The sequence below is a fragment of the Nicotiana tabacum genome, chromosome 23, assembly GCF_000715075.1.
Source record: "Nicotiana tabacum cultivar K326 chromosome 23, ASM71507v2, whole genome shotgun sequence".
NCBI classification, from domain to species: Eukaryota; Viridiplantae; Streptophyta; class Magnoliopsida; order Solanales; family Solanaceae; genus Nicotiana; species Nicotiana tabacum.
The window spans coordinates 97,225,712-97,240,356 of NC_134102.1; the positions used below are offsets into that span (position 1 = coordinate 97,225,712).

Sequence of the window (14,645 nt, forward strand, 5' to 3'; positions counted from 1 at the left end):
TTCTTTTATAATATAATACAAGTCGTATTCCAATATCTCCGTAAAGGAGTAAAGTTAAATCTTGCTAGCATAATGTTATACTCAAGGTTCTAACAAAAAATTATAAGTGCACCAATTGCACTAAGACACAAAAATAAATCATATATGTCATATAAGGATAACTGAAACTTTATTTAATAAATTTTTCGGTAACCTTTATGTACTTCAGAATAATTTAAATTGTTCAAGGATTTTTATTATACGCATATCAATTTTTTTATGTATTACCATACTAAAATCTAAAAGTGTTTGCATCCACCACAAGAGAAGATGTTTCCATATAATCAATGTCAGGACATTTATGAAAAATCTTGTGACACCCCACTGGCTTTATACTTTCAGGTATTGGGGCTATCAGTTCAAAACTTTATATTTTTCAGGTCAAGTCAATCTTGATTGTGTATTTTTCATTTGGCCAATCATTTGTGTGTCCACGTTCTATGATAGATTCCTTATATAATATAGAGTGCTACATTATATCAACAATATCGGCGACGATCATTTTTACATCGGTTCCATCATCGCTCAATAAAGACCTAACTTATTGAGATCTCATTATTTTCAGGTATTTGAGCCTCTCCCATGAGGTCTTATAAAGTGTTATGTCGTGGTGCTCTTATATAGTACTTGCCTCTTTATTATGATCATCTTGATCATTTGCTCTTATCCTTCTTCAAGCAATTTTATATTTGAAACCGATTGGTCTATCACAATTTAGGCGTACCATAGTCTCTATCATTCAAGGACCTTTAATTAGAGTATTTGTAGCTGGAATAAATAATATTTAGTTTTGGGCCAGCAAATACGTCTGGCAATATTTTGCAAATATATTATCTCTTGAACTTTAAGTTCATATTTTCTTGTACATGGATTCAGATAATTTATTTTATATTCTCCCCATAATGTTGGGATCGCCAACACATATCCCCAACGTTCTTTGGGGACCCATCTTTGTATGTTATGGTGGAGCAATTATATATCTCACAGTCAAATTTCTAGGTAGAAATTATTTAATTTCTAACCCTGGACCAATTGTGATAGGGAGAATTTATTATAACTTGTTGGCTTGATGCGTACAGGTGTTGTTGCATATTAAATAACATATCTCACACCAAATTTCTTTTTTAGGAGATTTGTTCTCATAACCAATGGTTTAGCTATAATTAGAGGCATACAATATATGCTAAATCAAATTGGATTTAAACCAACATCATCAAGATAAATCATCATAATTTTATACTTTGGAACTGTGCTCTAATAATTTGAGCAAGCAACCTTACAAAAGTCAAATTGCAAATTGTGAATTTGCGTAGAATTAGGAATTTTTGTAAAATTGAAATTTGACCTCGAATTGGGGTTGGATTTCAAAATAAATTACGTAACCGGGCTCGGGGTGAATGGATAATCAGATTTTGGTCCAAATGGATAAAAATGCTCAATTTTAGTTGGTATAATGATCAATTTATCATGAGAACAAGCAGCACAAGAGAATTCTTAAAGAATGTCTTAATTCTTCAATATATGTCAATGTGAATTCTCAATCATTTTTCGCATCATAATTGAACTCGGATGGCCAACCGATCATGTCAACTGATATTTATTTCAGTAAATCTCAAGTTTACTATGGCATGTGATTCCATCATCATGCGTACACTTATGTAGTACAAATAGGAGAAAAGTCGGGTAACATTTCATATTTACCCGGTATGATTATAGTAATATAAACATATTCAATTTTCCTTTCATTTACATTCTCAATATGCCAACCACTTTGGCTAATATCTTTGAAACTCAAAAAAAAATCTTTTTGAGACTAACTACAACACCAATGCCATTAATAATTTTATTCATCCGGATATTATCAAATTCGCTCTTCCGGAGCTCTCAATTAATTTTGTACTACAAGATCTTTTATCACACCATCCAAATAGTGAATATCTCTTCCGTAGAGAAAATTATATTATTATTGTCACAGTCAAAATCGTTATAGGCAATACTCGTTTCTTGTTTTAACTTTGCCTTTAATAATTTTTGATAAAGCCTAACAAAATATTCATATTGTCGTACCATAAGTATGTGACTGATGATATATTCATGCAACCACACAATAATATTTATTCTCTTTATTTTTCTCAAACCTAGGTGAGTTGTGGTATTTATCCAACCATGCATGAGCATGTCCTTATTCATAATTTTTTACATGTTGCCACATTAATTCACTTCTAGGAATGAGTCCTATTTACAATGCTTATCACAAGTCGCATTCTCTTCAAGGAGTGGACCATAATCATCTGGTCGTGTCTCATGACTTACCATTTCAATAGCAAATATTACCTTCATCTTTTGAGGGCTTATTTTGAGAACCTTTATTGTTCTTTTGTTTATATTGATTACCACGTGACGATTATTATTTCCTCCCTTTTTCACGTCCACATAAATTATACATCTATAATAGTTATTTAGTCTTCTTTCGGACTTTTGATCTTTCGCTATCATATTTAATTCGCGGAATGAAACAGATCTAGTGGGACGAGCGTCATAATTTTTATTAAAAGGGTATTATTTTGCCTCAATCATTATTATACCATCAATATGATGCATCGGAACTCAAACTCAACATCTTATCCTCATGAAGGTGTGTTGAAGCTATAATGTATTGGTACTTAAACTCAATATCTTATTCATACATTAGGACTCTGAACTCTGTCTTAAAACCTTTTTTAAAATATTGCTACTTCCCGAGCAAATCTGAGATATGTAACATAGAGAATATTTCTCTCTAGCATGTCTTCACGAGCTTTTTGAAGTAATACAACTTCTTCTGTCATATTTAGCTTAGTGAACTTTGGCGAGATCAAGACTGTCTACTACTGTAAATATTTAATTTAATATTTCATAATTGACCGACAGAAAATTACCAAGCATAGCTGATAATCATTTTATAAATATGAAGCTATACTAGTGTCGTACTATTTGTCAATTATATTCCACACCCTAGATATATGTTAACCTATTTGCAGTATCATTCCATTACTTTTGCGAAAAACGTAAATGCGGATAAACACAAGTGTTAACTTAAAATTAGAAGCAAAGTTATTATCAACTATACTTGAAAAAATTGAAAATTTAAAATATATCCTGAATAATTTTCAAAGAGAAGGGCTAATAAGTTTAGCACCCCCCATATAATCAATGCAATCTGTGTATGCCAAAGTTATATGTGAATGATATTGATATAAGAAAACCAACTTTTACAGTTGAACTACTAATTTGTCTTGTTGAGTTTCTGTAACTTACTATTCCTTAATGTTCAAGTTAGTATAAATGTAAAATTCCTTTAATAGTGGAAATAAAGAAGTCACTAATGTATTTTACGTTTTGCCCATAATCAAAATAAGCAAACATAAAGAATTAGGAAGTAAAGCACCCCAAAGATATGTAGCTTTTGTAACTATGCCAGTATAGATAGCTAATTTAAAGAAAGCATACTAACCTTTGCTATACTCTCAGCAGTGCCAATTGAATCCATTTAGATTCATAGACTTTCTTTCATCAGCTTTTCTTAAGTAGGATACAGGACGTATTTGTGGACGGATGAAACTCAGTTGATTAGAGTTCGTGCTGATAACGTGTTATGAAATAAAAGCAATATAGCAAGAACTGTGTAATTAAGATTAATAATAGAGGAGAATGATAATATTAGAAAGGAATGTTTCTTTCTTCGCTTCTAAGTGTCTTCTTTAGGTTCATGAATGAACCTATTTATAGATACTATTGCACTGTTACATAACTTCCTAAATCTAGTTATGAGTCTCAAAATCAACATAAATCTAGACGTGAAAACAAATCTAGATATGGCAAGATTTCCAAATCTCAAGTTGGACATCCACCTTCTGTGCAAGTGGATTTATACAGCATTTACACTGTCTCCGACTTATAATATAATATGTAATATATGGATCATTGACTTCCTTTGTGTTACATTTTTACTAAATACACATTGATTATGAGGACTCTAGATCTTGGGCTGAAGAAAGAAAAAAAAAATGGCTTGCATAAGTATGATAATTTCGGGCTGCTATTCGATTTCATCCTCATTTAAGTAAGTTTTGCAAAAGTAAATTGGTGGGACATAACTTGCTTGCCCAAAATTATGCCGGGCGAGCATAACTTTGAACAAGTTATGCCTCGTTTTGACATAACTTCCTTTGATCTTATATCTACAAACCTTTTTAAAATGTGAGGAAACTGAAAAATAATTAACTTATATACTAGTAATTAAAAGGGCTACCTGGTGCAAAATCTTGCTTTCTTTTCACATTCCTTTGTACGGTTAACTTTAGTTTTAAGAAATAAAATAATATTTACTTATATACGGGTCTAAATATTGACCAGATGAAGAAATGGCCAAAGAATTAGACACACAAATGGATCCGTTTCAGCTTATTACAAGGTTGAAAGTATGATTCTTTTCCCCACCTTAACTTCGTAGATGAAAGAGTTTGAATGGACGAGCAACTTTGTTTAGTTTTTAACATACCGACCACATCATTTACTCAGCAGATTTAGAGAATAAAAGGCCATTATTTTGATTCATATGTCAGATAGGAACAATACAAACTTATTTGTGACATCAACGCTTGACCCTAATTGAGACAAAGCTATGCCAAGATCAGTAGGAATAAGACAGACAACTCTCCCATCCCTCCCCTCTTTTCTTTTTTATTTTTCCCCCTTTATTAGGATAATCAGAAAGTCTAAGATAAGGTAACACAAATTGCACTTGATAACTGATATTCTCACTCCATATTATTAGGCTTGAGTAGTCTCTTGAGCCTTGTTCTGCACAGATTGTCCACCCTCTTTAGCTCTTTCCTTCATACCCCAAGCTTTGCTCGCAATCTTCATCCTAGCAAAGTCAAGTTGGTCTGCCCCAAACAGGTTTTTCCCACCGACGTTTCTATACGTCCAGAACATCGCAGCTAATGCCCCTATGCCTGACCCGCCAGAGAACAAGAAACCGGCGCTGATCAGGACATGAATTATCACAGCCGGGACAAGAATTGGGCTGGCCATGATAAGTAATGGGGTGACAAGGATCAGAAATATAACTGTCCCTGCAAAGGTCAGACTGGACAAACCTAACAAAGCAGCACCAAGTGTTCCTGCTGCCATGAACCTCAAGGATTCATAACTTGGAGTTGATCTATGCAGTTCTTTCTGCTGATCAGACATGACTAAAATTTCTAAAAGGAGTTGCTATAATATCTTTAAAGAGAATTGAGAATGAATGCAAAGGATTAGGAGAGATTTGCATTATATAGTATTTTTGTGATAAAGTGGGACCCATAAGACACATGGAAGTACAGTTGGCATCATCTTCTTGGGTGGTGTGAGACATGAGACATGAGGGGGTGTAGATAAAGTGTGCAGGGGATGGTGGTATGTGTGAGGGGGGAAGGGGACAGATTGGCATGAGCCTTTGGTTTTATGAGCATTCAAGATCAAACATTTGGCAAGGAGGAGAAGGAAAAGATGGAGAAAGTGAAAGTAACGCATAATGCTTCTCTTAATAAAATACAAGTTAAAACAAAACCAAAACACAATTATTACAAAACCAAAAAAGAAAGGGAAGAAATGCCAAGTAGGAAGCAAAACAGGGAAATAAAGAAAAATTAACTCCAATGCAGAAATAAGGAATACATACTATTGCTGTTCGAAATAAAATAAAATAAAAAACATTCCAGGTTCTACTTAAAGAAAGATATCAATGAGAAAGGAGTGAGGCGCATCACATGTATCTTGATGCCTCCCCTCATTCTGAAACAAGGTTAACTCTTTTCAGCTAATAACAAGGGGCACATGAAATCTTTGCAAGTTGAGACTTTGTTTAAGCAAGTAAATGATAGAACAAAACAAAATCCACGTTTACAGTCAAGAGAAGGAAAAATAGAACACAGTGAGAAAGAGAGGGGGTGAAGGATTCCATTGAGTAACCATGCATATCTTAATCATTTGCAATTAAGAAAACTAGCTTACAAAGGTTAGAAAAATTTTCTAATACTTTGAGCTTCAAGACCCACTCTACCCATTGCCAACTGGTGCCAAATACCAGAACATGGTTAAGAGTCCTTCGACATACCACGACCAGCTGCACTTAACCCTTGATTCCTTGGTAGAAGATATGGCGGAAGGAAAGAGGGGATTACAAGTGCTAGTGCCAAGCAGAGCACCACCAACACTACCACATACCATGCTTGGTGAGGGATACCAAAGAGTAGCTCATCACATACTGCCAAGGAAATGCACATGATATTAGTAAGACATTGCTTAAGTTAGGTTGCCACCTTTAAGCATGCTTTTATAGAGTTTTTTTGTCTGGTTCCCGGGCCAACAATTAGGCACCATATAAGTTAATAAGAACCTTAGGTTGAACTCGAAAGAGGAAATTTAGAATTGCTTTCGATTTAATAGTGTATGTTCATGACCCAAGCATTACAGAATTGATTTGTCAGCAGGATAGAAATATACCTGCTCGCCTTATATAGTGAAGACTTAGAATAGGCAATTAGGCAATGGAAAGATTCCTATGAGTAAACAATGTACCCGAGGTAAATAACTCTGTGCATAACAATTATTTGGATTAAGCTACTACCATAATGAAAGTGTCAAGAGAACTAGAGGCCTATAATGCTTTAGCATAGACTCTGTTGAATCACCCGTTGCTTTCTTTAGTTCTATTTCAAGCTTTACTTCAGATTTTAATTAGGAACCCAGAAACCTTATTTCTGCTTATAAGAGCTAACAGTCAATCTCTAAAATGCCAATCTGGTCTCCTTAAACTGCCAGAAGTGTAAGGAAATTGGCTTCCTTTTTTCCCTTGCTAATCTTCGACAAATAGGTCACAAGCAGAAGATTGGTGTGAAATCTGCCAAGAAGACTAAAGCTCTAAACTTTAAAACACCCTGGCTATGCAATACTATGTGGTTAAGAAACATCAACCTGTATTTAGCTTTTCCTATTGTTACTCCTTCAGATTAGATATATCTACATTTCTATGACTCCATTATTAGAAAACTGCTTTTAAGGCATCTTAACGTGAAATATGTTTGAGGTGTAATTTGTTACAATAGGATTTTAACTGATCAACTTTATAAAGATCCATAATGATATTTTTTTTAAATGAGGTAAGGGAAATTTCATCGAAGGCATTTAAAAAAAAAAAAGCAGCCCGGTGCACTAAGGCATCCCGCGTTCACGCAGGTCCGGGGAAGGGCCGCACCCCAAGGGGTATGATGTAGACAGCCTAACCTAATGCATACATTAGTGGATGCTTCCACAAAAGAGTAAAACTACACAATAATAAAATCAGCTCCACTACAGAAGAAAGCTAAGCCAAGGCTAGGGAGCTGACAAAATCCAAAAGATTAATCGGGCAATTTACAGGGGCTAAGTTGAGCCAACTATATACGTCTATACTAAATTGTATCTTGCCATCCTCCCTTCTGAAGAGAGCATAATTAAATTCCTGCTAAAATTTAACCTCCCAAGACCAACACATCTATCGAAAGGAGTTTGCTGCTCAACAATGGGTGCAATAGCCACTGGCTAGAGCAGTTCTCAGAGTTTTGTAGATCATGGCTCATATATTCTCGTCATAATAAACTCTCATCCCATATCATAGAAACTCCACTAAACTAGATAATTTTAGCATCTCCAGCCGAGGAATTAAACATGCACACGATATTCCTTTGTCTTTTCCCATATTATATATTCATTGCACAAAAACCCATTTCTTTCTCTTCTTCAAGTGACAAGAAACATGAAAATCTTTATAACACCTATCAAAATTCTAGCTTCTTCTAATAGGAGATATAATAAATAAATCACCAGATCATTGCAAGAGAACTTGCATACTCTATGTTCTTCCCTTTGACAATCTTTTGCAACAGCTTTTAGGGATTCCTTTAATCTAATGGGTCCACTTGACACTTGGTACAGATAATATAAATTTTATATCACAACTTGGTATATTGACTCAGGCTTAAATGGAACGATATGGGCAGTGAGGATCAATAAAGCCGACGACTTGCTTGGGATTGAGGTGTAGTTGTTGTTTTTGTCCCCTTATATTGATATAGCTGACTCATAGCCTAAATAAATTTCAATTGCATGCTTTAACCTTTCTTCTATTTCACATAAATGTGCTTCCTAGATCAAAGAGCACTATGTCAATACGCCTTTAATTTTGTGATTTTCAATTTTTCAATAGGTAGCCTTCCGTTATTGCATTTCCCTTTCCCTTTCCTTTTTCTTTTTCTATGGCACTCAAAAACACAAGTCATAGGTGAATGTTCTTCATTCTTTTCCACCTTTTTTTTGGGAGAAAAAGGAGGTTAAGGTGCGTTTCAAAATATAGCATTGCCAATTCGATATATAAGTGATGACAGTTTCATGCACAATTACCATATTGGAATGTGAGAAGATGATTAAATAATGTTGAATGGAACTTTGAACTATCTAAATTAAGGGGAAAATTTTACCTATATTATATATCACGTACTTCCTCTCCTTTACCCCAGGTATTGCAACAATTCCCTCAGGCTCAACATTTACCAGGACAGATGTTCCGCCCTGTGCCAAATTCCATTATCAGTGCCTTTACAGACGTAAAAATGAGTAGAAGAATAGACAACAAATCACTACATATCATGCTGACATAACCAACCTTGTCGCCAAGAAATTGAATACTGTCAGCTTGAAAAATAATCTTTTCAGTATTCAGTAACTTCCTACCACCATTTAGCCCCGAACTTCCTTTACTTAGTTGTAAAGTAAAAGTCGCTGGTATCTGTTATACGTTCAATAGCAAAAGGTTTAAGCTTTAAATATCAATAGGGTATACAAAACTGGTAGGCAAGAATGCAAATGTACATACAGAAGCAGGATATGAGATCTTCACTTCATACCACTTATTCGAATTCAACCCTTGCAGTTCATATAGTCTAGATCCGGACTGTAATGGAAGAGTTTCCTTCATTAGCTCCTGTCCGACTTGCAGAACTTTTATATCCATCCTATAACATTAAGAAGTTTAACTTTTACACAATGTCGGTGTATGCATATTTTTTAGGTGAAGCAATTGACTTCATTGATGGCATCAAGAAGATGCAAAATTTACCAGTAGAAGCAAAGTCTATATAGTTGATAGTAGCATCAAAAAGCAAAGGCTACATAGTAGTATCAAAAAGAAAAAGACAACCAGTTAGCTAATTACAGATATGCTATCTTAGATTCAATGAGCTAATGATACTCAAAAAGTTCTCTGGGGAATCTACAGGGGAAACATTTGCCCAGCTAAATAAATAAATACATATTTACTCAATCGGGTTAGTCATAAGCTAATTATAGCCTAAGTTTAAGTTCTATGCAATGGATGGCATAGGACAAGAGTGGGTTGCTCTAGTGGTAAGCACCCTCCACTTCCAACCAAGGGGTTGTGAGTTCGAGTCACCCAAGAGCAAGGTGGGGAATTCTTGGAGGGAGGGAGCCGAGTATCTATCGGAAACAGCCTCTCTACCCCAGGGTAGGGGTAAGGTCTGCGTACACACTACCCTCCCCAGACCCCACTAGTGGGATTATACTGGGTTGTTGTTGTTGTTCTATACAATCAACATTGAGTGGTAACCTGGAAAAAGTATACAAATTTTTACCCTGCAACTTAAATCTTTGTAGCCAAGGGCGGAGATAGAAGCCCGAATACGAATCGGCCGAACCCAATACTTTTTGCTCAAATAGTGTATTTTTGTTTTTTTAAAATCATTAAACATGTACAAATATTGACTTTAGGACCCAGTTATTAGTACTTAAGTCGTGCTTCTAAAATTGATAACCCATAAAGTTAAAATACTAGCTCGGCCTCTACTTATAGACTATACGTAACTACTCATAGTGAGCATGGATTTGTAACCTGGCATATGTCTCCAACCAATTAACTTACACCGATTGTGTTAAATTTATACAGACTGTCACTCTACATAAGTTAAATCAAACAATATATTGCAAAACTCATTATTATAAATAAAAAAACTGATCTAATTCCAAAATAAGCTCAAATCAGCAACACTGTAACGTAAATTGCACCAAGATTTTGATATATTGGGTATTAATGATGACATAAGCAATGGAGTCACTTACGTGTTCCCATGAGTGAATGTTAGAAGAAGTGTGAGAATGGAGAGAAGGGAGCCAGAAGAACTAAACAGTGAAGGTGAAATGCTCATAGTCGTGTTTGATCTTGACCTCCTCCAATGATGGACGGACCTCAGATTTTCCAAAAATGGCGATTTTAAAAAAATTCTGATTAAATTTTCCAAAATAGTGTGATATGCTATTCCTATAGTGCAGAAAGCATTAACCAATTTTTCAAGTATAATGGCGGATTAAGAGGATTGGTACAGCTAAAGCTTGAAGTTTCCTAGCAGGTGGAAGAGGAGAGGGTTTTCATTCGTCGCAGGTGAACTCTTTATTTTTTACTTTTTTCATCGTTACCAAAATATAGCCGGTTTTACCGGTTCAATCAACTTCTAAAAACAAATGTGTAACTAAATTAATCAACTTAGAAATATTATATTTGCTTTGATTTGATAATTAAGCAAGTATCAAATCAAGCGAAGCACCGATAGCATATTGTGAATAATCTTAGTATAAAATTTTGCATAAAATAACGCATTATTTGGTTTAGGGATAAGAAGAAATAATTTTCACATAACTTATTCGGGAGCTTATGTATTATTTTATGGGGAAAATAAATATGTATTAGCAATTTGATTCACCTTATATTTTTATTTATTTTAATTATCTTCGAGATTTTCACTCACTTCATTAATGGGTAGCTAGATCATATAAACACAACAATAATATACCTCGTGTGATCTCACATATGGGGTGTGGAGAAGGTGGGGTGTACTTATTACCTTGTGTGAGGTACAGGGGTTTGTTTTCGATAGACCCTTGGCTCAAGAAAAGCGTCTTCAAAATAAGTGTGAAAAATGCCACCGTAAAAAAAGTAAGATGAAAATACCAAAAGAAAAATATTTACAGCAAAAATAATAAAGATAACTAAAGTAGAGGAAACAACAATAGTAATAAAATTGAAATAAGGAGAAGAAGGAGCAGAAAATATTCTCTTAACTAGAATCATGCTCTCCTAACGAAAAGATATAAATCGCTTGACCACCTACTAATCTTCTACCATAATCCTCAACATATGTACCATTATATCGAGGGTCATGTCTTCGGTGAGCTCAAGATGTGACATGTCCTATCTTATCACCTCTCCTTAATTCTTTCACGGTTTACATCTATCTCTCCTTAAACTTATCAACGTCAACTTCCTGCACCTCTTCACTAAGGCATATGTGCCCCTTCTCTTCGCATGCCCAAAATATCTCAGCCTCGCTTCCCGCATCTTATCCACCGCGGAGATAACTCCCACCTTGTCTTGAATATCCTCATTCCTAATCTCATCTTTCCTAGTATACCCATACATCTACCTAAGCATCCTCATTTACGCTACTTTTATCTTCTGAACATGTGAGTTCTTGACTGGCCAACACTCTACCTCATAGAACGTAGTTGATCTAGCAATTACTCTATAAAACTTACCTTTAAGTCTTGATGGCACATTCTTATCACATAAGACATCGGATGTGAGTCCTCTATTTCATCCACTCCCCCCCCCCCACCCCCGCTTCAATACGATATGTAACATCATCATTGATCTCCATATTTTCTTGGCTTATTGACCCAAAATTCTTGAAGTTTCCTCTTTTGGGATGAATTGCGTACCACCCTAACTTTGGCATCCACCTCAAGTGATGTGTCATTGAACTTACACTCCATTTATTCTATTTTAGTCATGCTCAACCTGAAACCTTTACACTTTAGCGTCTGTCTCCAAACCTTTAATCTATCATTTAACTTCGCGGCGTATCTCGTCGATCAATACTATATCATATGCAAATAACATACATCATTGGTGCCTCCCCTAGAATATGTTGTATCAATTCATCTATCACCAAGACAAATAAAAAATGACTAAGAATTGATCTGTGATACAATCCCATATTGATTGAGAAATACTTAGAGTATCTTCTCAATATTCTTGCTCGGGTCTTGACTCCATCATACATGTCCTTAATCGCTCTAATATATGTCACATGTACACGTCTAGACTCCCAGCATCTCCATAAAAAAACCTTGAACTTTGTCGTATGCCTTTTTAAGGCTAATGAACACCATATATAAGTCTTTTTTCCTATCCCTATATTGCTCCAACAATCTCCTTAAAAGATAAATAACTTTCTTAGTTGATCGCCCCTACATGAATCTGAATTGATTCTTGAATCCCTCTTCGTCCTTATCTCTACCACTCTCTCCCAAACTTACATAGTATGGCTTAGTAATTTGATACCCCTATAATTGTTGCAATTTTATATATCACCCTTGTTCTTATACCGGGATCATTGTACTCCACCTTCATTCATTAGGAATTTTAGACGTCCTAGAAATGACATTGAACAACCCAATTAGCCACCATACCTAATTTGCCCGCGTTCTTCCAAAATTCAACAGAAATCTCGTTTGGCCTGGTCACTCTTGTTCCTCTTATTTTATGAATTTTCCCCTTAACCTTCTCAAACTTTATACTCGTATAATACCCAAATTTCTAATAGCTCTCATAGTGCTCCAAATCACCCAGCACACTATTTATGTCTTCATCTACATTTAAAAGTTTATGAAAGTATGTCTGCCATCTTTGTTTAATGTATGCATCTTACACCAATACTTTGCCATCACCATATTTAATGCACCTCATTTGGTCCAGGTCGCGAGCCCGCCTCTCTCCGTCTCTCGTCTTTGCGAGCCTATACAACTTCTTTTCCCCACTTTGTCCTCTAATTCTTTATATAAGTGTTCAAATGTTGTTGTTTTGGCCGCTGCTATCGGTGCTTCTTTCCTCACAGTTTTATATCCTCTAGGATTTGAAGTTTATGAATTCTTACCGTATTCTCAAATTAATATACAATAATAACTGGGTTCACAGTTAGATATTTTCAAATATTTAGTGAATTTCTTAATATAAATATAGGGGCTACGCAAGAGTTACTGGGTTCCTGGGTACCCAAATATTCAATGCTCCAGGTCCGCCCCTGTCTATATCCCTTAAAGTTGCCCTTTGAGACCCCTACTATCTAATCACATAAACACTTACTCCCTTCGTTTAAAAAAGATTGTCATAGTTTGACTTGACACAAACTTTAATAAATAAAGAATGACTTTCGTGTTATAAAACAAAAAAAGAATAAGAAGAGCATTATAGAGAAAAGTAGAGAGAGATAATTCTTATTGATTTGGGATGAATTACGATGGAATAGAACCCTCTATTTATAGGGAAAAAGTGACTTAGCCACCAAGTAAAAAAAAATTAAAATCTATCTAAAATATAGACATTCACCATAAATAAAATACTATTTATAACACTCCCCTTTGAATGTCTATTCAATAGATAATGTGCCTCGTTAAAACCTTAACTAAAATAAAACCCAGTGAGAAAAAAAATTCTAGAAAAGGAAAAAGAGTTCACATGTTTAGAAATACGTCTTTTCGTTGCCTCGTTAAAAACCTTGCAAGAAAAAACCAGTGGGATAAAATCTTGTAAGGAAAAAAGAGTACAACGCGTATTAACTCCCTTTGATGAGAGTATCAATTCATATCCTTGAGCCTTCGCATTCCAATCTGGTGCACCATCTTCAAAAGATCGTTGGCAGAGATTTGATAAACAAATCAGCCATATTAACTTGAATGAATATGTTGCACCTTAAAATCATCATTCTTGAGAGATATGTAATGTCTTCATAAAATACCGTGGAATGGCCTTTTTCAATATCTCCATAGAGATTCTCGCTATCATAGTATCATGCTTATAATTATAGTAAGATGCATATGGGCACAAATTGTACTTAGGATGTGGCACTTCATGATCAAGAATTGTATATGCTTTAAGAGATTTAAATTCTTCAGGGATGGTCATATAAGTATAGTCATATAAGCCATATGAATGGACTTTAGATGCATATCAAATTTTTATGTCATGCTAGATATATAAGATAGATAAAGTGATTGCACACACCATTGACTTTATACTTTCGAGTGTTTTAACTATATATCCAAAACTACATGTCTTTCATATGAAACCAAATTCTACTTGAATTGAATCTCCAAACTTAAGATCCTCATATATATTTAGTGCTATTATAGATGTCGTCGGCAAACATTTTATATCGGTTCCAACCTCCTTATTTTTCATAAAGACATAATATAAAGATCTCTTCATTCATATATTCAGGTACCTGAATCTCTCATGAGATTTTATGAAGTTTTATGTCATGTGATCTTCTAGATCACTTGCCTCCTTTATGATCATTTTGATCATTTGCGCATCTTCTTTATCAAGAAGTTTAATTAAAACTGATTTGTCTGTGTGCTTTAAGCGTACCATAGACTTTGTCCTTCTAGGACTTAATAAGAGCATTTTCAGTGAG

The 14,645-nt window shown here is 34.8% G+C and overlaps 2 protein-coding genes across 2 annotated transcripts; both read right to left on the reverse strand.

Annotated features, from left to right (window-relative positions):
• Positions 1 to 4,851: 4,851 nt before the first annotated feature.
• On the reverse strand, positions 4,852 to 5,274 carry LOC107798495 (oleosin Ara h 15.0101-like). Its single transcript, XM_016621500.1, has one exon. The coding sequence runs from the start codon at positions 5,272 to 5,274 to the stop codon at positions 4,852 to 4,854; it is 423 nt and encodes a 140-aa protein (XP_016476986.1).
• Positions 5,275 to 5,933: 659 nt separating this feature from the next.
• On the reverse strand, positions 5,934 to 10,473 carry LOC107798505 (uncharacterized). Its single transcript, XM_016621512.2, has 5 exons — positions 10,237 to 10,473; positions 8,978 to 9,116; positions 8,768 to 8,890; positions 8,583 to 8,673; positions 5,934 to 6,331 (listed from the first exon to the last, which is right to left on the reverse strand). The coding sequence occupies exons 1-5, from the start codon at positions 10,320 to 10,322 to the stop codon at positions 6,162 to 6,164; spliced, it is 609 nt and encodes a 202-aa protein (XP_016476998.1). The 5' UTR covers positions 10,323 to 10,473; the 3' UTR covers positions 5,934 to 6,161.
• Positions 10,474 to 14,645: the final 4,172 nt, after the last annotated feature.